This window comes from Alexandromys fortis, unplaced genomic scaffold (genome assembly GCF_014885135.2).
Source record: "Alexandromys fortis isolate MF-2015 unplaced genomic scaffold, M_Fortis_MF-2015_v1.1 scaffold_39, whole genome shotgun sequence".
NCBI lineage: Eukaryota > Metazoa > Chordata > Mammalia > Rodentia > Cricetidae > Alexandromys > Alexandromys fortis.
This window is the reverse complement of record NW_026067918.1, coordinates 9,855,604-9,879,329: the sequence shown is the minus strand read 5'-3', so window position 1 is coordinate 9,879,329 and position 23,726 is coordinate 9,855,604. Positions and strand designations below refer to the sequence as shown.

The 23,726-nt window shown below is 49.2% G+C and overlaps 1 protein-coding gene across 2 annotated transcripts in view; it reads right to left on the bottom strand.

Moving 5' to 3' along the window:
• Sec14l1 (SEC14 like lipid binding 1) overlaps nt 1-23,726 on the bottom strand; it is a 45,011-nt gene that overhangs the window by 19,277 nt on the left and 2,008 nt on the right. For both annotated transcript variants that reach the window (XM_050140061.1, XM_050140062.1), the window contains exons 2-3: nt 23,452-23,544; nt 65-214 (exon numbers count right to left, since the gene is read on the bottom strand). In XM_050140061.1, the coding sequence (XP_049996018.1) occupies nt 65-214; nt 23,452-23,514 (213 nt within the window). In that variant the 5' untranslated portion in view covers nt 23,515-23,544. The remainder of the gene's footprint in view (nt 1-64; nt 215-23,451; nt 23,545-23,726) is intronic.

The following is a 23,726-nucleotide window of genomic DNA, read 5'->3' as shown; positions in this document are numbered from 1 at the left end:
GCGTTTGCTAACAGCTCTGGGTGAGCATGGGTCCACCCGCCTGTACAGTGTCCGTGGCCAGTACCTTCTTCAACAGCCTGGGAGCGTCGATATCCAGCTTGCAGCGCCTCTCAATGACATGAATAGCCCCATCTTCACTCTTGAATTCGCTCACGGTGTCACTGTCCACGAACATTGGGATCAAAGGACATGTGGGGAACCTCCTCTCATAGGCCTGTGGACAAACAGCAGCGATAGAAAGGAAATGGCAGCCGTCACTGCTGCGCCCTTAGACAGAAAGCGTTTTGTTCACAGCCTGCAGCACACCAGATCTTCCGGAAGCGGGGAAAGATCCAAGTTCATGGACTAGAAGCCTTGGCGGAGAGGATGGCAATTCTGCCCACATGGGTATGCAAGTTCAACACAGTGCCCAGCCCCAGCAGGTTCTTTTTGTAGTTATTAAATGAAAGACAACTTTCGAATCTATGTGGAAGGCAAAAGAACCATCAAAGCTAACAACAGACGGGGAGGATTCCCTCGGCCCGGCATTGGGGCCATGCAGCGCTGTTGGGAGAGACAGAAGACCAGTGGGCAGACAGACCCAGACACACCAGCTCGCTCCCTCTTCCTTCTGGGTGAGAGGATGAGCCCAGGGCAGCACATGCTGAGGGTTGACTGAACTGCACCTCAGGTTCTACCTAAACCATTTTTGACAAGTGTGAAAATTCTAAGGAAGGAAAAAATTAGGATGCTCTTTTTTTGTTAAATATTTTCCATGATCTAAAACAAAACAAAAATCCTCTCAATAATCAAAATCCAATCAGAACATGAGCAAAAGCTAGGCATTATGTTGTATGCCAGGAACCCCAACATCTAAAAGGTGGAGGCAGAAGGATTATGAGTTCTTTTTTTTTTCTTCAATATTTATTTATTTATTTATTATGTATACAATATTCTGTCTGTGTGTATGCCTGCAGGCCAGAAGAGGGCACCAGACCCCATTACAGATGGTTGTGAGCCACCATGTGGTTGCTGGGAATTGAACTCAGGACCTTTGGAAGAACAGGTAATGCTCTTAACCTCTGAGCCATCTCTCCAGCCCCGGATTATGAGTTCTTGTACAGACTGGGCTAAGCAGTGACAACATCATCTCAAAAACAGGGAAAAGCAGGAGCTAGCAAGGAGCGTAGACACATGCAGACAGCCCCACACAGAAACGGGAAGCAAAGAGATTAGTCACTGGAAGACACAGGCCACCATCACCGTGCCGTACACTGTGTGCCATCAGATGGACACAAACAGCACACGCTAATACTGAGAAAGCTATGGAGAGAAGAACCTTCAGACACTGCTGGTAGGAATGTGAATTGATGCCACCAATCTGGAGAGCAGACATGGTTCTCAAAACCGAACCCTGAACATGAAGCCACCATCTGACCCAGAAGCAGTAGGGCCATATACATACAAGCTCAAAGCAGCAACTACCACGTCCTCCAGAAAGCACACACGCATGAAAAGGAATGGCCTTATGGTTGCACACACACTGTCCACAATCTAAACAGCCACACCCACAGGAATCCACTTGAACTGTTTGCTTTGACCCAGGTTAGCCTCAAACTAACTATGTAACTAATGATGGCCCTGTACCATTCATGAAAAGACAAACTTACAGCAACGGAAAACCAAAGGGTGGGAGGGGCTTTAGGAAGTGGAGAAGAAGGCGTGGCTGTCAGGGTGACGCCCCCCCCTGCCAATGCACAGTAAGCGAGACCTGACATTGCTGATGGACCGTAATTCTGCAAGGCATTCCCATGGTGGAAACACATCTGAAGAGCTCATAGGAGCTCACCATAGTATTATTTTAATATCTTATGAATCAACGATCTCAAAACAAAAATTCAGGGAAAGAAAGGCTTGTACATCACTGATGAACTCTACAAAAGTATCTAAGCACCAGATGTCATTGACTCTGCAGCAATCTAGAGTGTAAACAGAAACTATACTTTTGTTTCCCAGCCGCTGAGACCCAAATTATCACACAGAAACTATATTAATTAGACACTGTTTGGCCCATGGTTCAGGCGTATCTCTAGCTAGCTCTTACATCTTAAATTAACCCACTTCAGGAACAGGCGGGCGGAAAAAACCCAGTCCAGGGGACCAGGGGACTGAAAACATTTGTAGCTACATCAGAGACTGGAGAACTACGGACACTGCTGGAGGTAATAACCAGGCTTGGGAAAGCCCACACTTGCTCTGCCGTCTGCCCTCTATGAAGAAGGTACTACAGATAACACACAAGACTGGCAGGTGCCAAGCCTCTGTAAGATTTAACTAAAAATAGGGAGAGGGAGTTATGGCAATGTCTCTAATTAACCACAACCAAAAGCAGATTTCAGGAGGAAACATGTGACATTTGTTACGGAAATACATTAGCTGCTTAGACTTTCTGCAACCAAGTGCAGCCCCAAAGCACCAGCGTGCTGGGAAGCAAAGGCACTCACCCCGCCAGGCCCACCCACCTGAATGCTGGTGACCTCAGCCCTGAATACAGCAGGATCGACCCCTCTGCCTGGGTTATGGCTACAGCTCGACTCAGTCCAGGCTTTCCTGGATCATGACGATTGCTCTTTGTGAAACTGCAGGTCATTTCCATCTGAAAGCATGGTCAGAAGGGACCGTGCAGGAAGAGCAGGCAGGGAGTGAGCAGCACCCTGCAGAGGGTCCAGGACACCAGCCTGGTGGTGCAGTGGTGTACAGACACACAGGACAGGCCTTGGTTCATTAGTTCAGGGACCCAGAGAGCTGATTACAGTCAGCAGTGAGGAATAGCACGTTCTGAAAAGACAGGGAACTGCAAGGTATCCCAAGGGTCAGAGAATGGAGGGGAGCTTGCAATGATCAGGGACACAAGGACACATAGGTCCTTATCGCTGGTGAAGTCCTCCTTAGGGACAGGGCAGCCTGCTGAGGAACGGAGGGAGGAAGTGCCGACAGCAATGAGTCCCGTGTTCAGAAACCCAGGGAGTCATGTGAGGACGGCTTGGCAGGAGGGGAGCCTGCACGTGGCACTGCGGTGCTTACAGGTCTAGCTTCCCATGGGCTCATTCTCTCCTCCATTCAAATGCACCCTGAGCTCCGTGACAGCCAGAATCTCACATGTCACCCAGAACTGTCTCTCCGTGCACATGTCACCACAACAGCGTCTGGGAGTTCGTTTACCTGCTCAGATCACTCCACAGACATACCTCAGGAGGCCCGACTGAGTGAGCAAGGGGTTCAGGGAAGAGCTGCCATGCTCGGCTCCCAGTGATGCTAAAAGCCCTGCTCTAGAAATGGGGCTGGGCAGTGTCAGCGCACACCTTTCATCCCAGCACTGGGGAGGCAGAGGCAGGTGGATCTCTGTGAGTTCAAGGCCAGTCTGATCTACAGAGCGAGTTCCAGAATAGCCAGGGAGACACAGAGAAACCCTATCTCAAAAAAGTGAAAAAAGAAAGGGAGGGACGGAAGGAGGGAGAGAGCCTTGCACATTCTATCACTGACACACCAAGAAAATAAGGACATGAGGCTCCAAACTACTACTTTTTTGTTTTTTGTTTTTCCTTTATTATTTTTTGAGACAAACTACAGCTCTTCTTAAAGAGCAAACTAGGAACCTACCCAGAAATGGCAGAGGGAGGAGGCTCTTTGTCAATATCTAAATAGCCACTTTCAAAACACACCTTTTTTTTTTTTTTTTGAGTAGGTGGCAGTTGAGACAAGGTCTTTCTTCTATTTTATTCTATTTTATTTTGATACAGGGTCTTTCTACATGGCCAGACTCATAGAGACCCGCCTGCCTGCCTGCCTCCTGAGTGCTGGGCTCTCAGGTGTGCACCATACGCCTGGCCTTACCACTGCCATCTTGAAGCTGAGTGGACTCCACACAATCAGCCTGGAACAGAAACCACACTGAAGCCCTTCCACTCCTAGGTCACCCACCTGTGCAGTCTCACGTGGCAGAGACCCTCCCTTGTACCGTTTGGTGACCAACCAGGTGGCACCTAGGCTCTCAGGCTCAGAAGAGGCTAAAGGGTGCAGAGCCTCTCTCTGTGTGCTCGTCCAAGCTCCTCCCCCTCAGCTCCTTCCATCCTGACAGATGGCGATACCAGCCACAGGGCAGGGACCAAATCCTGCTTCTCTTTTCATTCCCATGAAAATAAGAACCTCAATGCCTGAAATGAGGTCTCGTTAATAATCAGACTTCTACATTATGGAATAAGAGTTTCCCACACAAGCCAACAGCTCCTGCCTTTGTTTCTCACTCAGCATGGCCAATGAGTCCCCAACACTGAGCACAGGAAACTGACTTCAGGGAGGGCTAAGGGAAAGGAGACTGGGAAGGTTGTGTGAAACTGGTCTCTCTGGGGACACCAACATCTAGCGTTCAGCTGATGAGGCTTCTAGCTAGCTCTCACCCTAGTGGATAAGCGGCCCCTGAAGACAGATGCAAGCCGGCATCACTGAAACTACTTCCCTCACCTCTATCCTAAGGGAGGCAAAAAGCAACGACGGGATACAATCGTACGTGCAGGACCCAGGCAGTACTCAAAACAACAGTTAAACCCGCCACTACCCATGAGGAAATCAAGAGAAATCTGTTTGGTGGGAAGCATCACCTCAGCTCCCTAACACCCCCTTATACAAAGAGTCTGGATGTTTGCCTGGGGGCTTTACCCCAGCTTCTGGCATAAGCTTCCTCCCCTGGAAGTTGCCTCAGTCCAAACTCCACCTCCAAGAAAGCCCACCAAAGGGTGACCCCTTCCTAGGGAAGGTCAAGACCACTCCCACAGGCTATTTAAACTGCCCCCAGAGAATGAACACATGGTCTCCCCTTCTCTTTCTTCCCCTCTCCATGTTTTCCCGGGGCCACCCAGGAGTAAGGTCATCTATTAAACATGGGTGTCTTTTAATTCGGTCTGATTGGGATTATTTGCGTCAGCGGAGAGGTTCTTTTAAGAAAAATACTTAACAAAATCCTAATTCTAAAAAATTCTATATTATTTTAAGGGAAAAAACATGGGGCTAGAGAGCTGGCCCAGTGGTTAAGAGCACTGGCTGCTTTTACAGAAGACCTCAGTTTGGGTCCCAGAACCCACAAGGAAGCTCACAACCATCTGTAACTCCAGTTCCAGGGGATCTGGTACCTTCTTCTAATCTCTGCAGGGACTTTATACATGTGGTACAGATATATATGTAGGCAAAACACTAAGACACATAAAATAAAACATAAAAATGAAACAAAATGTCAACGTCTTAAAAGACAACAACAGACATGTCTAAAGCAGATTGGTGGCTATAGAGGGAAACTGTGTCACACCAAGCCAGCGTGTGCACTGTGCTGATACAACTGAGGAGTCAGGAGCCTGCCTGCTAGGTAACACCAGGCACTCAGGAGGCTGAGGCAGGAGGATCACAAGTCCAGGGTGAGCCTGGGCAACTTAGTGAGACCCTAAGGCAAAATTAAACATAAAAAAACGGGTCTGAGGGTACAGCTTAGCGGAAAGTAGCTTCACAGTAAACACGAGGCCCTAGGTCCTATTCGCCAGCATCTCAAAAACAAAAATCCCAGACACCAGGGCCAGGGCATAGGGCTCCAGCCTGGGCATCTCTTGTCTTTTTTTTTTTTTTCTTTTCCTTTCTTAAGGAAAGAAAGAAAAAAAGGAGGAGGGAGGGAGGGAGGGAGGGAGGGAGGGAGGGAGGGAAAGTCACTACCCAGGATGCCCCTGTCTTTCATGTGACTGGTTAAACGCAGCAATCCCACACAGCACCCATGAAAACACAGAATCCCAGCCCCAGCAGGACAGCAGGGCAGAGCCTCTCAACGTCTCCATCCGCACTCCAGTTCACAGGCTGGACATGGAGGCTGCACAGGAAGCCTCCTACTGCCAAAGCTCCATTCTACCCCAAGGGCCACATAGGAGCCAGGGGGCATCGGCAGGCCACAGAGCTGCCCCTACCAGTCTCCATGGCACACCCAGCACTTAGCAACATGAAAGTCAGGACGGTTGGGAAGAACCACACTAACACAGATCACTTCTGCAGAGGGAAGAAATTCTCTGAGGCTCCTTTAAAGGAAGACTGGCTTGGGAAAGAGGAAGCTATTGCGACCATTTGCACACTGTGTTTAAAGCAGCAATAATAAAAACACCAGGGCCTTATCAGCTTGCCTGGCCCAGAAGGAGCTGCCTCCTGGGGAATTCTCCCTCCCACCTCCACACCCACTCTTCCCCTCTCACAGGGTTCTGAGGCAGCTCAGGAGGTGGCACAGAGCTGTCAGCCCTTAACCAACTTCTGGATCCGAAGCTGACATGAAGAGCTAGCACTGTGCTAAAGAAAACCACGCTTAGTGAAGGCGGATCGACTGGGAATTAATGAGCTGAGTGCTGCACGGTGCCAGGAAACTTATTTCAAAGAAATTCTGTTTAAAGAACAGCTCCACCCCACCCCAAAAAGAACTGTGTTCACACCCAGTTTGGCTAACAAACCAAGCTAGCTGTTTTCTGGACAACTGAGATGTTCTCCGGGCACCTGATATGAACAAAAACTGACTATCAGACAGGTTAACCCTGGGGGGAAACCCAGTAAGTAAATAATCTACACTGTAACCTACCCAATGCCACCAACAAAGAAACACTGGACACATTCAAGACTGTGAGGCAGACTGACCAAAGACCCAGTCCCACCTGTCGGGAAAAAGAATACAGTGGCAGGCGGCTGGTGAACTCCAGAGAAGACTTTCTGATTCCTGCGCCAAACACGGTTTCCTGAGGGACCACAAATGTTTCTGCAACTCAAAAGCATGGGCTGCAGGGGCCGCCCAGAAGCAGAGCTTGCCTAAGAGCGAGGCTGTGGGTTTGACCCCAGCGCCACTGGGGAGGGTTGAAGGCTTATGGCCACCTAAGTCTAGACAGCTCCCCAGGGAAAACTGCTTTATGTCACACCTCATTCTTCTATAGGCTTGTGTGGTCCCTGACAGAAAGCCACTAGAAAAATGTACCTCTTTCTAGGCTCAGTGGCACTTGGGAGACAGAGGCAGGAGATCTCTGAGGGCAGTCTGTCTAATCTACACAGAGTGCTGGGCCAGCCAGGACTTCACGTCAAGACCCCGTGGAACCTCTACGTGCTAACAAATCCAGGTTCCAAGTCACAGGGCTGCCGATTGCTCACACTCAGGCTCCCCATGTAGCCCAGGCTTGCCTTAAACTCTTGATTCTCTTGTGACAGACTGCTGAGCCCATGCTCAACATTGTGTTCATACTTAATAATACATTTAAAGAAACTAAAATTCTAAAAAACTTGAGCCTCTTTGAAAGGCATAACCTAATTAGTTACGGCACACCTCACTACGCAGCCCCGTCTGAACAGCCGTATTGCCGAGCTCAACTCTACACGGCCGACCTCACAACTATAAAACGCATATGGAGTTGGCTAGGTGACTACAGTGGCCCCTGGTGCCATCATCAGTCCTAGACGAAAACTAAGACATGCATATAAAACCTTGACAGAAACCAAGCCATTACCCCAAACCATTTTCTCTAAAATGAAACCTATGTGAAGTTTAAATATGAACTTCATCCTAGAGAAACACAGAGGCTATGGTGCTGACAAGCACACCTCCAGGAGATCCAGTTCAGAAAAGTCCTACGCTCAACCTACAAGGCCACCTGGGAAGGCAGGGGCTTTCCAGGGCACGCCCCCCTCCAAAGTTTCCACTAAAATGTAAATGTGCTGGGGGCCAGGGGGCTTGGTGGCTCACAGCGCTAACTGGAGGGGGTGCTGGAGGGGGCGCAGGGACAGGATGGAAAGATAGGGACAGGGACAGAGACAGGCAGATTTCTGTGAGTTCGTGGCCAGTCTGGTTCATAACTCGAGGTCCTGGACAGCTAGAGCCGTTACACAGAAAAACTCAGTCTGATCTCAAACTTATGGCAATCCTCCTGCTTCAGCCTCCTGAGTGCTGGGATTACAAAGTCACTGTGCCTGTTTTTTTTTTGGGGGGGGGGGCAGAATTGCAATGCAGCCAAGCCCAACCTCCTGCCCACCCTGCGTCCAGGTGACAAGCACCACTCAGATCTGCTTAGGACGGTTGTGTGCAGGAGACTGCTCTGCAGTTTCTGGTTGAACCGAATAAGGACCAGTTAACTCGACAGCTAAAGCCTTATTTAACAAGGGTGTCTAGATAGATAGTCCATCTTGAAATACTTGCATTCCTGAGAGCTTGTTAGGCAGTTCTAGCAGGGGAGTGCAGCTACGCCCGATGGAAGACCAGTCCTCCCGTTTGAGGAAGACTGCCCTCTCCAGCATGCAGCAGTGTAGTAGGAAGGGGACATCAGACTAGCGAGCCACAACAGCCAAACCAACCTTAGCTCGCAACAGGGTGACAGGTGCTGCAGCCGGACCGACCTCACACCCAGAAATAGTTCTGGCAAGGGCCAAAGGGCTCCATGATGAAGAGCGGCGGCTGCTCTTCAGAGGGCCTAGGGCCGGTTCCCAGCTCCAACACGGCAGCTCAGAGGCATCAATAACTTCAGTTTCAGAGGGTCTGGCCGCTGGCACCAGGCACCTACATATGTGTGCATGCATTCATGTAGGCGATCACACAGAGGCATAATTTTCCAAGAAGATTTACTTATTATGTATACAGTGCTCTGTCTGCATGCTTTTGCCTGAACACCAGATAAGGGCATCAGATCCCATTATAGCTGACTGTGGACCATCATGTGGTTGCTGGGAATGGAACTCAGGACCTCTGGAAGAGCAGTCAATGAAATGCTCTTAACCTCTGAGTCATCTCCCCAGCCCCAGCGTATTTTTCTTTTAATCTTATAAAAAAGAATTCCCAGGTAAGACCACCAAGAAATGTTTATAACAGTGACAGACTAAAGGGGGCTACTGAATAAAATTTAAAGTATAACCAAGCACGCCTGGCTAACTATATTTTCTGCTTTTCCATCTTAATTAGAAAACTCAGGCTTGTCCTTATTTATGAGCCCCTTGCTGTCTGAACAGTTCGAGACTGACATGGCAGGCACAGCCTGGAGATGCCACACCTTGTACCTATTTAAGTACTTAAGTCCTGAGGTAACTACCCCTGATATTTCTGGCTGGCTTCTCTGGGCTATGATCTCTACCTACTCTCACACAGTTCTGTGGCAGGGGTCTCAGCCCCTTTATTACCGTAAGACAAAACGCTCGAGTCAAGGTGGGACGCACACCATTTATTAAGATATTTGAGCAACATTTCGAGAAGCACTATGCTGAGGTTGAGAGGAGAAATGCTTCTATTTCACTTTAAATGACCAGGACAGTTTGAATGGCAGACTGCTGACAGTCAAGTGTGCACCAGGCCCAGAGACACACAGCAGAGTGCCTGGGGCGGGGAGTCCGGGTCTGAGCAGACTGGAAGTCATCAGACTTCAACAGCAAGAACCACACCACACGGGACTCTAGTGGGGAAAGCACAGGATCAGGAGAGAGGCTCAATGGAGGCTCCAGGGCCGGGTTCTCAACCTTCCTAATACAGTTCCTCATGGTGTAGTGACTCCCTCATCATAAAGTTGTTTCATTGCTACTTCATAACTTAATTTTGTTGTTATGAATCGTAGGATCAGCTGGCCGTGAACTCAGAAACCCCGCACGCCTCGGCCTCCTGAGTGCTGGGATTAAAGGTGAGCTCAGACCACCTCCGTTTCAAAGTGAGGAACTACAGCAATTTCTTCGGTGATTTGGACCCTGCTCAATTCTCCCCAGGACAGAGAGACACCATTTCAAACCACAAGAGAAGGCTTGGCATCAAGGGACACATGTGTGCGCATGCCCACATGAGTGGGACACCCACAGTGTCCTGGGATTTATCTTCCTCAGTTCAAAGCACTGCTGACAGATAAGAAAATGCCTGGGCGATGGTGGCTCACGCCTTTAATCCCAGCACTTGGGAGGCAGAGGCAGGCGGATCTCTGTGAGTTCGAGACCAGCCTGGTCTACAAGAGCTAGTTCCAGGACAGGCTCCAAAGCCACAGAGAAACCCTGTCTCGAAAAACCAAAAAAAAAAAAAAAAAAAAAAAAAAAAAAAAAAAAAAAAAAAAAAAAAAAAAAAAAAAAAAAAAAAAAAAAAAAAAAAAAAAAAGAAAGAAAGAAAAAAAGAAAAAGCCTGGTGTTTCCGAGCCTGCCCCAGGACAGGGTCACAGCACAGTATGCTATGACCGCACTAACTTCCGCAGGAAAGGAAGCAGGGGGCCAGTAGAGCTCTGCAGAGCCAAGAGAGCCTTTCGAAGTCTGCTGACAGCTCACAAGCTAAGGCTCTGCTTTGTGGGTCCCTCCCTGGAGTGTTGCATGTTGGACAGGTTTCCCACACGCCATTATGGCACTATATCCCCACTCTCTTTCTATTGTTTATTTGGAAACCAGGTCTCTGTAAGTTTCCTACGATAACCTGGAATTTGCAAATCTCCTTCCTCAGTCTCCAGAGTAGCTGATATTTCAGGCTACAAACACTGGGCCTGGCCAAACTAAGGATTTCACTCAGCTGTTCTCTGAAAATATACCATATAAAAACCTGTGGTCACCAAATTCACATGGCAATGATCTCCCTATGACCCTAAGTGTAAGATGTAAAACCCATGAGGCTTTATTGGAAACCGTTACTTTAATATGTAATTGGCCAACTGTAAGAAAAGAAACCAGATGTCAACATCAGCATCTTGGTCTCTCCCCTATCAGAAGAAGAAGCCAAGACACATTATCCTGTTCATTCGGCACGGAGACCAAAACATTGAAACATTGCCTTCATTGCTATGAAGGCGCAAGGACTGCGCTCGACGATGCGCTAGCGCACGTCACTGTGGCTGATGTGGAGATGACAGGGAGAGCTTTCAGGATACACAGCCCGGGGCTCTGAGTGATGGGGTGCCCTCTAGAATGTGCCCCTAATACAGGCCACCCTGAAGTAGGCCTGTTGCTGATGGTACTAACATTTCCCCACACAAAGAAGAAACACAATCTGGACTCATGTCGGGAACTGGGCTCTGAATAAGTGTCAACATTAGCCTGGGTTCCCAGAGCCGCACTGAGTCTGCTACTGTTCTCAAGACAAAAGCCTTCTGGACAATCTTGCACTACTTGGTACTAGACTCGAGCCCAGCAGCAGCATGATGGCTCCCGCTGACTCCATGAATTCTACTTCAGTCCCTCCCCCTCCACTAGCACGGAAGCCACTCGGCGGCCCTCCTCCAAGGCCTGCTGCCACTTGAAGACAAACTGGAAGGTAACGACAGACAAATCAGAGCCTGAAACTTCCGAATGCCCTTGACTGGCACATGCTGTGCCACCTAGAAGACAGAAACCCAGGGGGCCATGAAACACTGAGGAAGGAGGGCACTGACTGGCACAGCAGGGCACAGGTAAGCCTGGAGGGATCTGGGGGAAAGAGACCAAGGGAAGAAGAATGGGGAACGCTCTCTGTTTTTCTCTGTGTAATAGCCCTGGCTGTCCTGGAATTCACTCTGTAGACCAGGCTGGCCCTGAATTTAAGAGATCCACCTCGCCCTCCCCAGTGCTGAGATTAAAGGTGTGCGCCACCACTGCCCAGCTCAAGTTTCCCAAAGCAAGACTGCAGACTGGCCCCTGGACAACTGAATGCTGCCCAACATCTAAGGGGCTGGAAGAGGGCTCGGGCTGTGTGCACAAAGGGCTCACTCTGGCCTGCAGCACACAGTCAGCCCACAGCAGGCTGGGGCAGCCCCTGAGAGGGCAGTTTCAAACCTCACACGTCTGGGCAGTAACGTGGCTTGGCAGCATGCTCCGATGCTGCCTCATATTCCCGGACCTTTTCTCTTCACTTTGCAAAAGCTGGTTCAGCAGCAGGCTCCCTGTCAGCCACACAAGAGGCCAGGCTGGTCTCTAGGCCAAGACAGATGGCCTCTCAGACAGCCTGTGGCGATGGCTCTGCTGCCCACTGCACACCTGAGAACCAGCACAATGAGCTGTGTCACCTCTCCAGAAGGTGGTTTATTGGGCCACACGGAACCACTTCCCACCCCCTACCCCCATGACGCACGGTCCTCCTTGGCCTTACTGCTTCAGAACTGATAGTCTCTAAGTTTCTTCAAGTTCTAAGCGTTTGAGCCATGTGTGCTGGCTTGCACCTGTAACCCCAGCACTCTGGAAGCTGAAGCAGGAAGGCCACAAGGTTGAAGCCAGCCTGGGCTACATGCTCTGAGAGGCCAACTTCCTGGTACAGCAACCTCAGAGGGCCACAGCAGCCAGTGCTGCACCAAAGGGAGAGAAGGGTCATCACACTGGCCGACGTGGGTTCCTGAGAGTAAAGCAACACCTCTGTGCCCGGGGCATGCTCCTGCTGATGGGAGTCTTAGTGTGCCCAGGGCATGTTCCTGCTGATGGGAGTCTAAGAGTGTACCCAGACTGGTTTCAGACACTCCATCTTTACATACCATGTGCTGAGATTACAGGTGCATGTCACCCTTACTCCCGGATAACAACCCCTTGTAGATAGACTAGTCCTTCGATTCCGCGTGCTGAGCGGTTGTTTTATTATGATGTCGTTTAAATGGGTACCGTGTACCAGAAGCGCAGTGTACCAGCACCTGCGCTCCCAGTCACTCAAGGAGACTGGGGTGGGAGGATGGCTTCAGCCAGGAGTTTGAGTCAAGTTGGCCAACAGAGCCAGAGCCGGCATCAAAAACAATCACGCAAGGAAACTGGGGGGCAGGGGCACCTTACACAAGGACAAACTTGAAGTAGCAGCACACATTCAGCTGAACATGATAACTGGGACACAGACCCATGCAGGCCCAGCTGCTCCTTGATAGAAGACACTCTCCCTGGATCTCTCTGCTCAGCAGGCTGTGTACTACTACTCCCTCCCCTTCCCTTTGTCTAAACCCTCACTCCTGCAGCTCAAGCCCACAAAGTAGCCTGCGCTGTACTGGCTCTAACACCCTGTGTTAGCGCTCGGCTATGGCAAGAGCATTATCTGCTGCTCATAGAAAATTCAACGAAACAACCGCTGCTGCCTGCCACACATGGAAAGCGGAAGATCTGTGTGTTGATGCACACTCCTCGATTATCAAAGTAAAAGCCCAGCACTAGCCAGTTCCCATTAGAGACCACAAGGCCACTGGGGCTGGGGGCAGCTCAGTTGGGAGGTTACTCTCCTAGCTTCCGAGCCTGTAGGAAGCCCTGGCCTCAGTCCAGAGCCTCGTACACCAGGTGCATGGCACATGCCTATAATTTTATAATTTTAGTATTGAGAGGAGGAGGCAGGAAGTTCAATGGGGATCTAAAGGTCATTCTCTCCTATGCTGAGATGGAGGTCAGCATGGGTGAGATAGCCTGTGTCAAAAAAGAAGATGAAATGGAACAAACAGAACAAACCAATATAAATGCACCTCCAACAGTTCCGCAGTCCTTCAGGTCAAGTTCCAGCCCATTCACTTGGCAGAGCTGCTTGACTTTTCACAGTGTAAAAGATAATCCGTGGCCTTCAGAAAAGCATTTGCTGTTCCAGGGAATTGCAGCTGTCAGCTTTAAAAATGTCATGTGTTTGCCCACATAAAAGAATGCAGTGAGCTATGGAAATATTATCTGGTGTCATGAACCAGAATCAAAGCCGTGTGGAGTCAGCAGGCCAGGGACAGGGCTGGCGGAAGTGAGGCAAAGTTCCTACAGACATTGCTATCCATCCATTCTGCTGATCGCAGAGCCTGCTGGGCTCAGGCTTAAGTCTCAAAGACAGGAAGTCGCCAACCCTCGAGGGGCAGGGCCACCTGTGGAAAGCCACTGTTTGGTCACTGTGGTCCCCAGTTCTCCTTATGGAGGACAGCTGTCATCGACTTCCACAGCACGCTAGGCGTCTGGCTGAACGGGGAAGCAGTACCATAGGGAAAAAGGCCCTGGGTTTGAGTCTCCACTACAAAAAGATGAGCTGAGATGTGATCACACCTGCCCTTGGAACGACTGACCAAGGACTGAGTCCACCCGAGGTGAAGCCCGGGCTGGGCTTGCTTGCACACTATAACACCAGAGCTCAAGAAACCACGGCAGTAGAATCATGAACTTGAGGTCAGACTGGGTTGCAGAGAAAGACCCTGTCCTCAAACAAACAACACATCTGGGGAGGAACGCAATTATTACTATTTTTTTGGTTATTATTACAGTAAAAGTTGTCTTTAAAATGTACAATGTGGGCTGGAGAGATGTTCAGTGGGCAAGAACACTTGCTGTCTTGTAGAGGACCTGGTTTGGTTCCCAGCACCCACACAGTGGCTCACAACAGCCACAACTCTATTTCAAGGGATCTGACACTCTAGGACTCTGCAGGCACCAGGCACACACGTGGTACACATACATACATGTAGATGAACATTCATACATATAAAATAACAATAAATCTAACAAAACCAAAAAGAACAGTGTCAGGGCTAGCGAGATAACTCAGAGGGTAAAGGATGTGAACGTGGGGATGCTCCCTGGGACCTCGCGGGTGTAAGGAAGAACTAAACTCCTGCCAGTTGTCTTCTCATTCCCACACATCAGAGACATGGGTCAATTTTTTAAAATGTTTAAAATGTACATTATACTTCATAGCCAAAAGAAAGAAGCAACCAAAATGTTCATCAATGAATAAATGGATGTATATATACACAATAGATTATATTAACCAGTCTTGAATGAAATTAAGCTGGGTGGTGGTGGCGCTCACCTTTAATCCCAATATTAGTAGAAGTAGAGGCAGGCAGATCTCTGTGAGTTCAAGGCCAGCCTGGTCTACAGAGCAAGTTCCAGGACAGGCTCCAAAGCTACAGAGAAACTCTGTCTCAAAAAATCAGAAAGGAAGGAAGGGAGGGAAAGAGGGAGGGAGTGAGGGAGGAAGGGAGGGAGGCTTCGTGTTCTAAACAGTGCTGTTAACCAGTGAAAACGCAGGTGGCGGGGTCTGGGCGCAATGCTGCAGCATCCCATTATCCTCTTATCAACTTACTTCTGAATATATGCACCTGCAACTTTTAGCTCTGGCCTTGGCTTTAATATATGCACAGGCAAGAAGAGAAACGCGCATTTTGTGATTGGCATCACAGAATAACAGCTACCGAGGAAACAAAGTCACTAATAACTTCTCAGATTCAGATCTTTTCATAAAGATCAGATTACCACTCACTGAGTCAAGAATGTTACTTAAAACAAACCTTGTGCCCAGCAGGACACAGAGAAGCAGTGTGTTGTGTGGGGAGCATGCTCTTCAGGCAGCGACAGAAACCACCAATCTCAGCCTGAACACAAACTTCGATCTGCATCCTTCTCTTGGGACATGACCCAAGTGTAAATCACAAACACATCTGACCAAAAGATGCTCCAAGGTGACCCCTGTCACAACTTTCAGGACCAAGGCCTGGGATGCAGCTCAGTGCAGTTCAATTTCCCAAGAAAAAGATAAAGTCACCTGTTCTGTCGAGACACCAACACCCTTCCCAGGACTCACTCATTCTTAAGACAAGGCTGTTTAGTACATTCCAGGATAAAGAGCAAGATGACCTTAGTAACCGCCCAAACCCCTAGGTGCAAACAGGGCAGCATACATCTGTGAAAGACAGACAGACAGACGGACAAAAAGCAGCTTTTTCCCTTCCTTTCCTCCCCTCCTCCAAGCAAGCTCTCACTATGTTGCCCAGGCTGGTCTCAAATTCTAGCCTCAAGAGATCCTACTTGGTATCCCTGAATCCTGCATCAGCAGGACATCACCAGCATCCTGTATCAGCTTCCTCAGCAGCTGGGACTTCCAGGAACTGCATACAATTTCCCTTAAATGAAGACTGCCACCCCAGGTTCCAAGCGGCCCTTTCCAAGGGGGACAGGCAGTATCTGCCATGTTACATTTACCACAGCACCACAGAAACACACAAGAAGTCCAAGCTGATTGTAACAGCTGCCAGCCCACTCTAACCTGGCTCTCTATTCAAGAGTCAGATCGAGGAAGGGCTGGAAGGAAAGAAGTGTAGAAAACAGCAGAGCCCAAGTGACCAGCACAAGCGGACACCTGGTCACACCCACCTCCCATAGACCAGCCTTTCCCCAAGAGCTTCCAGAATACACTGCATGGAAACTGTGCCAATAAAGCCATGGCACTGAGCACACGCGTGCACCCAAGTCACTGGGTCAGAAAGAAACTATAAATAGGACGGCCCAGTTTACCCTGAAGACCAGGCGCCTGGCGTGCACCTCCATAGCACCTGCATGCAGCAAGGGAATGAACGGTAATTTTTTTTTTTTTTTTTGGTTTTTCGAGACAGGGTTTCTCTGTGGTTTTGGAGCCTGTCCTGGATCTAGCTCTTGTAGACCAGGCTGGTCTCGAACTCGAACTCACAGAGATCTGCCTGCCTCTGCTTCCCAAGTGCTGGGATTTTTTAAAATATTTATTTATTTATTATGTATACAATATTCTGTGTGTGTGACTGCAGTTCAGAAGAAGGCACCAGACCTCATTACAGATGGTTGTGAGCCACTATGTGGTTGCTGGGAATTGAACTCAGGACCTTTGGAAGAGCAGGCAATGCTCTTAACCTCTGAGCCATCTCTCCAGTCCCCCAAGTGCTGGGATTAAAGGCATGCGCCACCACCGCCCAGCTAGGAACGGTGATTTTAATGCACGTTTTAACCACCCCCCCCCCCATCTTTGGAGGATGGAAAACATGTTTAAATGTTAAATGACTGGATTCAGACTGGGCCCCCTCTGCCTCCTGGGTTAAGACCCAGTTTCTCTAGCAAATCAGAGGAAGAATGCAAACAAGGTGGAAAGGAGCTGTGAACAGGGAACGTATAGGGACCGAGAGATAGGCACCCAAATGCAAACCATTCTACTGGAAACAGGAGGCAAGTAAGCCAGTGATTCTCAACCTTCCTAGGGCTATGACCCTTTAATATGGTTCTTTATGTTGTGGTGGCCCCCAATCATAAAATTACTCCATTGCTACTTCATAACTGTTATTTTGCCATTATGAATCATAATGTAAATATCTGATATGAAGGATAGCTGATAGAGACCCCAAAGGGGTTGAGACCCATTGAAGTAAGCCCTAAAACCTTTTCTTTTTAGGTAACTAAAAAGGAGGTAGAACCTGTGACCAAGGAAAGACAGCTACTGACTGAAGAGGAGACGGAACACGCAGTACTGAGGAAGGAAGGCTACTGACTACAGTGATAAAACATGGTCTATTTAAAGCTGGAGAAATACTTACTAATACACAAGCAATCAGATTTTGAATACAAAGAGAACAGTAGAAAATCACTGAAGATGATGACACTTAGGAACTGGGTGATGGGTACATGGTAGCCTACGATTCTCTTTATTTGTGTATTCCTGACAGTTCCCATAATGCAATGTTTGGCAGGTTTTTTGTTTTGTTTCATTGTTGTTGTTGTCAGAGTTAAATCTGATCTTGTCTCATTTCTCTACAAAAATACTAGCACCCACAATGTGCCCCCCACAGTAAACATGACTTGACTTAGAGTGCAAAGGGGTGGGGTAAAGGCGGGGAAGGCCTAGCTCCCCAAATGCAAACTAGAATGACCCTCTTTTAACAGCAATAGGGCATGGTATGCAACCTCACCAGAGAGCACAGTACACCCTCCAAACAACCCACTGGGACCCTCGACGCCACCAGAGGGAAGGGACCGTTCTCCAGAACTGGGCTGCATGGGTGATTTAAGGCGGTCCCCTCTGGAGCAATGTGCTCATTTGTGAGAGTAGAAATTAACTCTAGCTAGGCATGGGAATGCAGCCCTATAATCTCAGCTCCTCTGGAGATGGAGGCAGTGAGATCGAGAGTCTAAATCCACAGAAAAAGGAGAGAGGAACTCGCCGCGTCAGGCCATCTGAAGGTCAAACAGCAGCCAGCTGCGGTATGGGGTCTAATTACCACAAAACTGGAAACTGGATCAGAAACAGAAAAAGACCCAAGGATGAAACCTAAAGTGAAGGGAAGAAAACGCAGCTCAAGAAGACAAAAGGGGACTGGAGAGATGGTTGAGCAGTTAAGAGCACTGGCTGTTCTTGCAGAGAACCCAAGTTCAATTCCCATCACCATATGGCAGCTCACAACCATCTGAACTCCAGATCTGAGTGAATCTGATGCCCTCTTCTGACATACAAGTATACCAAGCACACACATCTGCACCTACATCTATGCAGGCAAACATACACATAAAAACAAATGTAAGAAACAACAAAACACTGGATGATAACATTGTACACTCAACACTGCAACTGATCTGCAGACCCCAGCAGGCAGCCCACGCTACTCACCTTCAGGGAGCAGAGCCACCTCCTCAGGAGGCACTCTAGCTTAAGATTCTGCCCAGCAGCCCCAGAGTCCACAGGGACTAATAGGAAACATGGGCTCCCCCTTGTCTTGTTTACATATGGCTGGAATAACAAAGCTGAAATATAAATGCCATTTGATCTAGAAGATTCACTGAAGAGAGGCTCATTTTTGTCTGATATGCGGAGGTGGGGGAAGGGGTAACAGAAAAAGCCCGAGGAGGTGTGGCTGTCCATCACTGGCTATTCACAAACTAGTTGGGGCCGGCAGAATTTGCATGGAGACTTGTGCCAACCTTTCTCCTCCTTTCAGCTGTTTTAGAGAGAGGCTGTGAGATGGGAAGGGAGATGGGAAGAAACGGAGGAGCAGGAGCGCAGCCGCGGATGTGTCTGGTGGGCTATATGATCAACAACCACCCTGTAAGGGAGGCTTCTTGTTCTTCAACTGCACTCCTGTGGGTACCAATGCCTCTGCATCTCACACGATAAAAAAGCACAGCACTTCATCGTCACAGAGGGGCCTTCTTTAGGAACACCCTGGACAACCTAAGGACCAGGACACTGTGCCTCTCTCACAGAGAAAACAAACGCCTATGAGAACAGGTCACAGTTGCAGTTCAGATCTGAGTTCCCACCAAATCCAGACAGAGCCCGTCCTCGGGGTACAGGGGAACAAGCAGAAATCTGCTACTCAGGCCCCACATGCCTGTGCTTTCAGACCAAGGGAAACATTGGCGACACCCCATTCTGAGGAACACTCAGCAGCTTTGCAAAGCAAATGCAATCACAAGCCAAGTGCCTAATGCTGACATAACACTAAGAACAAGTCGGAAGTGTGGGTAAGACTCGGCAGGCAGCGGGGCACGTGCCCAGGGTGCGTGCGACCTGGGTTCATCCCCCAGCAGCAAACGGGAGAAAAAGGAATCCGGGGGAAGGAAAGGGAAGGGAACAGGAGGCATGCCTTGAGAGGCTTCAGGGAAGCAGGGCAGGACACGCTGAACAAGATCTGAAGAGACAGATGGGGAAGGCAAACACGTGAGGCAAGGGAATATAAAAAGACACGGAGGGGCAGAGGCACCAGGCTCACAGACCATGCTAGAACAGACTGATCTTAAAGGGCCGGACACAGGCAGGCAGGGCCCTGAAGGAGCAGCAGGCAGCGGGATATCGCCTCTTGAACCCACAGTGGTGGGGTCCACAGGAGCCCTGAGGGGCTCAACCGCTGAGGAGGGAAATGAACAAATAACTGGGTCACTGCTACTTAAGGGACAAAGGTTCAGGCTGGGCAGGTGCTGGGACTGAGAGGCAGAGGGGATCAACTGTGTGACCCGAAGGCACCATCTTCAGTGTGTCTGTGCTCAGTGGCAAGCAGTCCTACCAGGGACAGAGAAACTGGAGTGTGGACAGGAGGGAAAGGGGGAGGGAGGCTGGGGCAGGAGCAGGACTGGACATGTGTGAGTGCGGGGTGGGCAGAAGCCATCAGAGCTTCCACTACACATCTCAGCTGCCCACGGGGACAGCTGTCCTTGACAGAAAAACAGACCAGGCTCTCACACCCTGGCCCTCAGAGTTCCCCTCTTACATATCCAGTCAGCAGGGCTCTCACACCCTGGCCCCTCAAAGTTCCCTCCACAAGTCCAGCCCTCCAGCCATCGGGTCTTTAACACAGTTCAGGAAGTACCTAAATCTCTGAGTCAGGGTCTCACTCTGCACCCAGTCCAGGCTGAATTTGAGATTCTCTTCACACATCGCTATACCTGGCCGAGCTTTAAAACCTGTGCTTTGTCCTAAAATTTCTAAGCAAAACATTGCCGCCCCCCTGCCTCCTCACACCCCCCACCCCCGCAGGATGTCAACCTTTGCCTGGTCCTGACCCCTGATCTGTGGAGCACACAGGTCCTCCCAGGAGACTATTAACCCTTTGTGCAGGCAAGGGAGCCAAGCAAGAACAAAGCCAGTCCAGGAAATGTGTCTGGCTGAGCCCTAAGGATGCGGACATCATGAAGGAGCAGAGCCGTCACAAAATGCGCTGGGATGCGCACTATCAGGGGCGTGGGCGCTGAAAAGAACTCTGAAATCGACTCTCATCTCTCCCCCACTAACTGCCCTCAGCCCCGCAGTAGGAAGCTGGCCCTTTCTCTGCAGCCATTTCTAGGCTAATGGCTGACTAAAACACCTCAGAATGTCAAGACCACCACTTCAGCTCTGTTTGCTTAAATACCATTTTTTAATTCAAATGAGCTAATGGAACCTCAACAAGATTTTTTTCAATGTTGTTGACGCTCAAGCCAACAGTGAATTTTCATTAACTCTATAGAAATGCAGTTAAAAAGTGTCACTTCTGTCTCACTAGGCGATGCTCCCCTGACAATGTACTGCAATCCTCACAAACCCGGGCTTCACATGAACAAAGTTGTAACTGGTGTAGTTCCTTACTCCCAGCCTTCACCTGGGAGACCACAACACACCTGGGTAGTGCTCCCCTCCCCCCTGAGCTACAGTGGGACAGTACTGGTTGCCATAAAAAAAAAAAAAAAAAAAAAAAGCTGGGCATGGGGCACACACCTTTAGTCCCAGAACTTGGGTGGAAGAGGCAGGCGGATCTTTGAATAAGGCAGGCAGCCTGGTCTATAGAGTGAGTTCCAGGACAGCCAGCACTGTCTCGAAAAACCAATTAATAATATTAATAATAGTAATAAACAAATAAAGCACAGCAAATGCTGAGGCTCTTATGCTCCAAGTCGCAGCAGGAAAGGGAGAGTGGCCTTGTGTAAGATAACAGACGATCCCAGTTCTGGAAGGAGGAAGGAAATATATTTTATTTTCACACCTAAGAAAAAAATTAACCCCAGAGGAAGTGAGCCACTGCCAAAAACATAAGCAGTTTACAAGCGGCTTGACTTTAAAAACTGGGGTGGCTACCAACTTGAGTTTATGCAAAAGTCATGCATAGAATTTGCAAAGCAAACTTCCTAATTTTGAAAGCAATAAAGGAAATCAGGAAGTCTGGACACTGAGCAACCCACACTCCTTTTTATGAAATCCAGGGCTAGAAGAGCCTAACCTCTGCCTCTGACCACAGACTCACACCAAGATTTTCGAAAAAAACAAACCCTTTCTTTACATTTATTAGGAGAAGGGCAGTATGCTGCCAGAGCGCGGGTGTGGAGGTCAGAAGACAACTCACGCCAGGTCTCTCTTTCTGCCACTTGGGTCAAATCACTGAACTAGCAGCAAGTGCCTCCCCAGCGCTCCCTGGAGCCAGCTTATCAGCCCACATCAAGCTATTTCACACACCAAGTTTTGGACAACATAACCTGCCAGCTCCATTCTGGTGCCTCCCCACACAGGTGCTCCCCGACTTCAGCAGCCTTGCGGACTGAACAAAGTCAGGTGACTTCCCACTGAACACCCCAGCCTCTGTCCAGTCCCTCTCTCCCGCATGTGAAGAAGGAAACAGACAAGAACTGGCCACTGCAACAAGAAAGCCAGTTCAGCAGGCCACAAGGGAGGGAAAGGAGTAGGCAGTCAGTGGCCGGTGGAGCTAGGTGGTCCCACAGGGAGAAGTTCCAGCGACAGCCAACTGCTGCCAAGAGCCACCCTCCAGCACCAGGCTCCAGCCAGTCCCAGCAGGAATTCTTGAACTCCTGTGTGATTCCTACCACATGCATGCATCCTCTAACAAAACTCCCTTCAAGTCCGGGGCGGAGGGGGGGGGGTTGCATGCAAACAGAAGAGGGGGGGAGGGGGGCAAGAGGCCAAGCCAGCATGTAAACAGAAGAGCGTCTTTCTCTCTAATCATTCACGTAAAATATTTAGGGAAAATACAAAACTATTTTTAGGATACAAAGCTCCCACACATAACAACAAGAAAGGCCCACACCTGACAAAGCTGTACAAGGAGCCGTCTGTGGTCAAGGATGCAAATGTCCTGCCCCGACAGGCGTGGGCGGGGACTACTGTTAAAACTCATCAACTGCACAGCTACTGAGGCCCTTTCGCTGTGCACAGGTAATACTTCAATCGGGAAAAGAGCAAGCAATGTTCCCTTGAGAGGATGTTAGTTTTTCTTTTGCATTTCAAGGCTATTGATCTAACTGATCTCAGAGCACACTGGAGAGGAGAAGCTCCAAGAACAGGAACTCCTGAGCGTTTCCACATACAGAGCAGGTAATAGTCACCCAGGGGCAGGAAGGAGGGCAGCAGCCAGGAATATCAGTGCACAGTTAGAGTGCCCAGCACTTGGAAGCCTGAGGCAGCAAGATCATAAGTTCCAGGCCAACCTGGGATACTCATTCTGACAGGAATGGGCACAGGGCCCCAACTGGAGCAGAGTTCATCCCCTACTGGGTGGTGCATGCTCTGAGCTTGGTACCAAAGGCACAGGTACACCCTTGTGTGTGATTTCCACGGTAGGTGCACTCTTCTGATATGCCATGTATGGCCATATGAGGCTCACATCTTAACTGTGACATGAAAGAACGACATGGAACGCTCTGCGGTCATTTACAAGAGACTGAAAGCAGGGCTCGGCCTCTTAATTTAGTGAATGTTGTCAGCCCAGCTCAGATAGATGACAAATAAACACTTTAGCTACCTCATTGTGGAACTGGGTTTGGATCATGGACTTATTATTTGGTGGAAAAACTTAGGTAGCAGCACTACTTACTAACACATAGGGAAAACTTCATCACACAGTACTCAATCCTGAGACCGCCGGAGGTGACTTCCCTCAGGACCAGAGTTCTCACCCAAACAAGCATCACAGGGAAGAAACCTTGCTCCCTGTCTGCAGCTACTTGAACAAAGAAAAACCAGCAAAATCCACAGGAAGTGCTGGGTCAGGATCCCACTTTTGTGTTCTCCAAGGGAGAACGAGGAAAGCTCTCAGCCATCACCCCAGAAACATCGCAACAGCACAAACGCATAGATCTGCAGCTTCAGAGGCTTGTATCTTAAAAACCATAGAAGAATCTGGGCACAAGTCACAAACACAGAAATAGCAGAGCAAAGGAAGCAATGATAACAAAGAAGAGATTTGCAGATCATCCACATTTAATCTTAAAAAGAAGCCAGAGTAAATTGAAACGTGAGGTACTTACAGCCATAATTAACTCAAAGGGGTGCTTATACACCCTCACTGGGGACTGGTATTTCTGCACCATGGTTGTAATTTAATGGCAATCTTCTTACTCCTGAAAAACAAAAATATGTGTAATAAATATCTACATTACAGAAAGTAAGAGAGTCAGAACTCGCGTATCACGCCACATCCTAAAGAGACCACCACAGGTCATAATCCCAAGAACACACTACAAAGACTAAAGTCGGTATGCCAAAACAGTCTGACGGGGCGGGGGGGGGGGGGGGGGGGGGG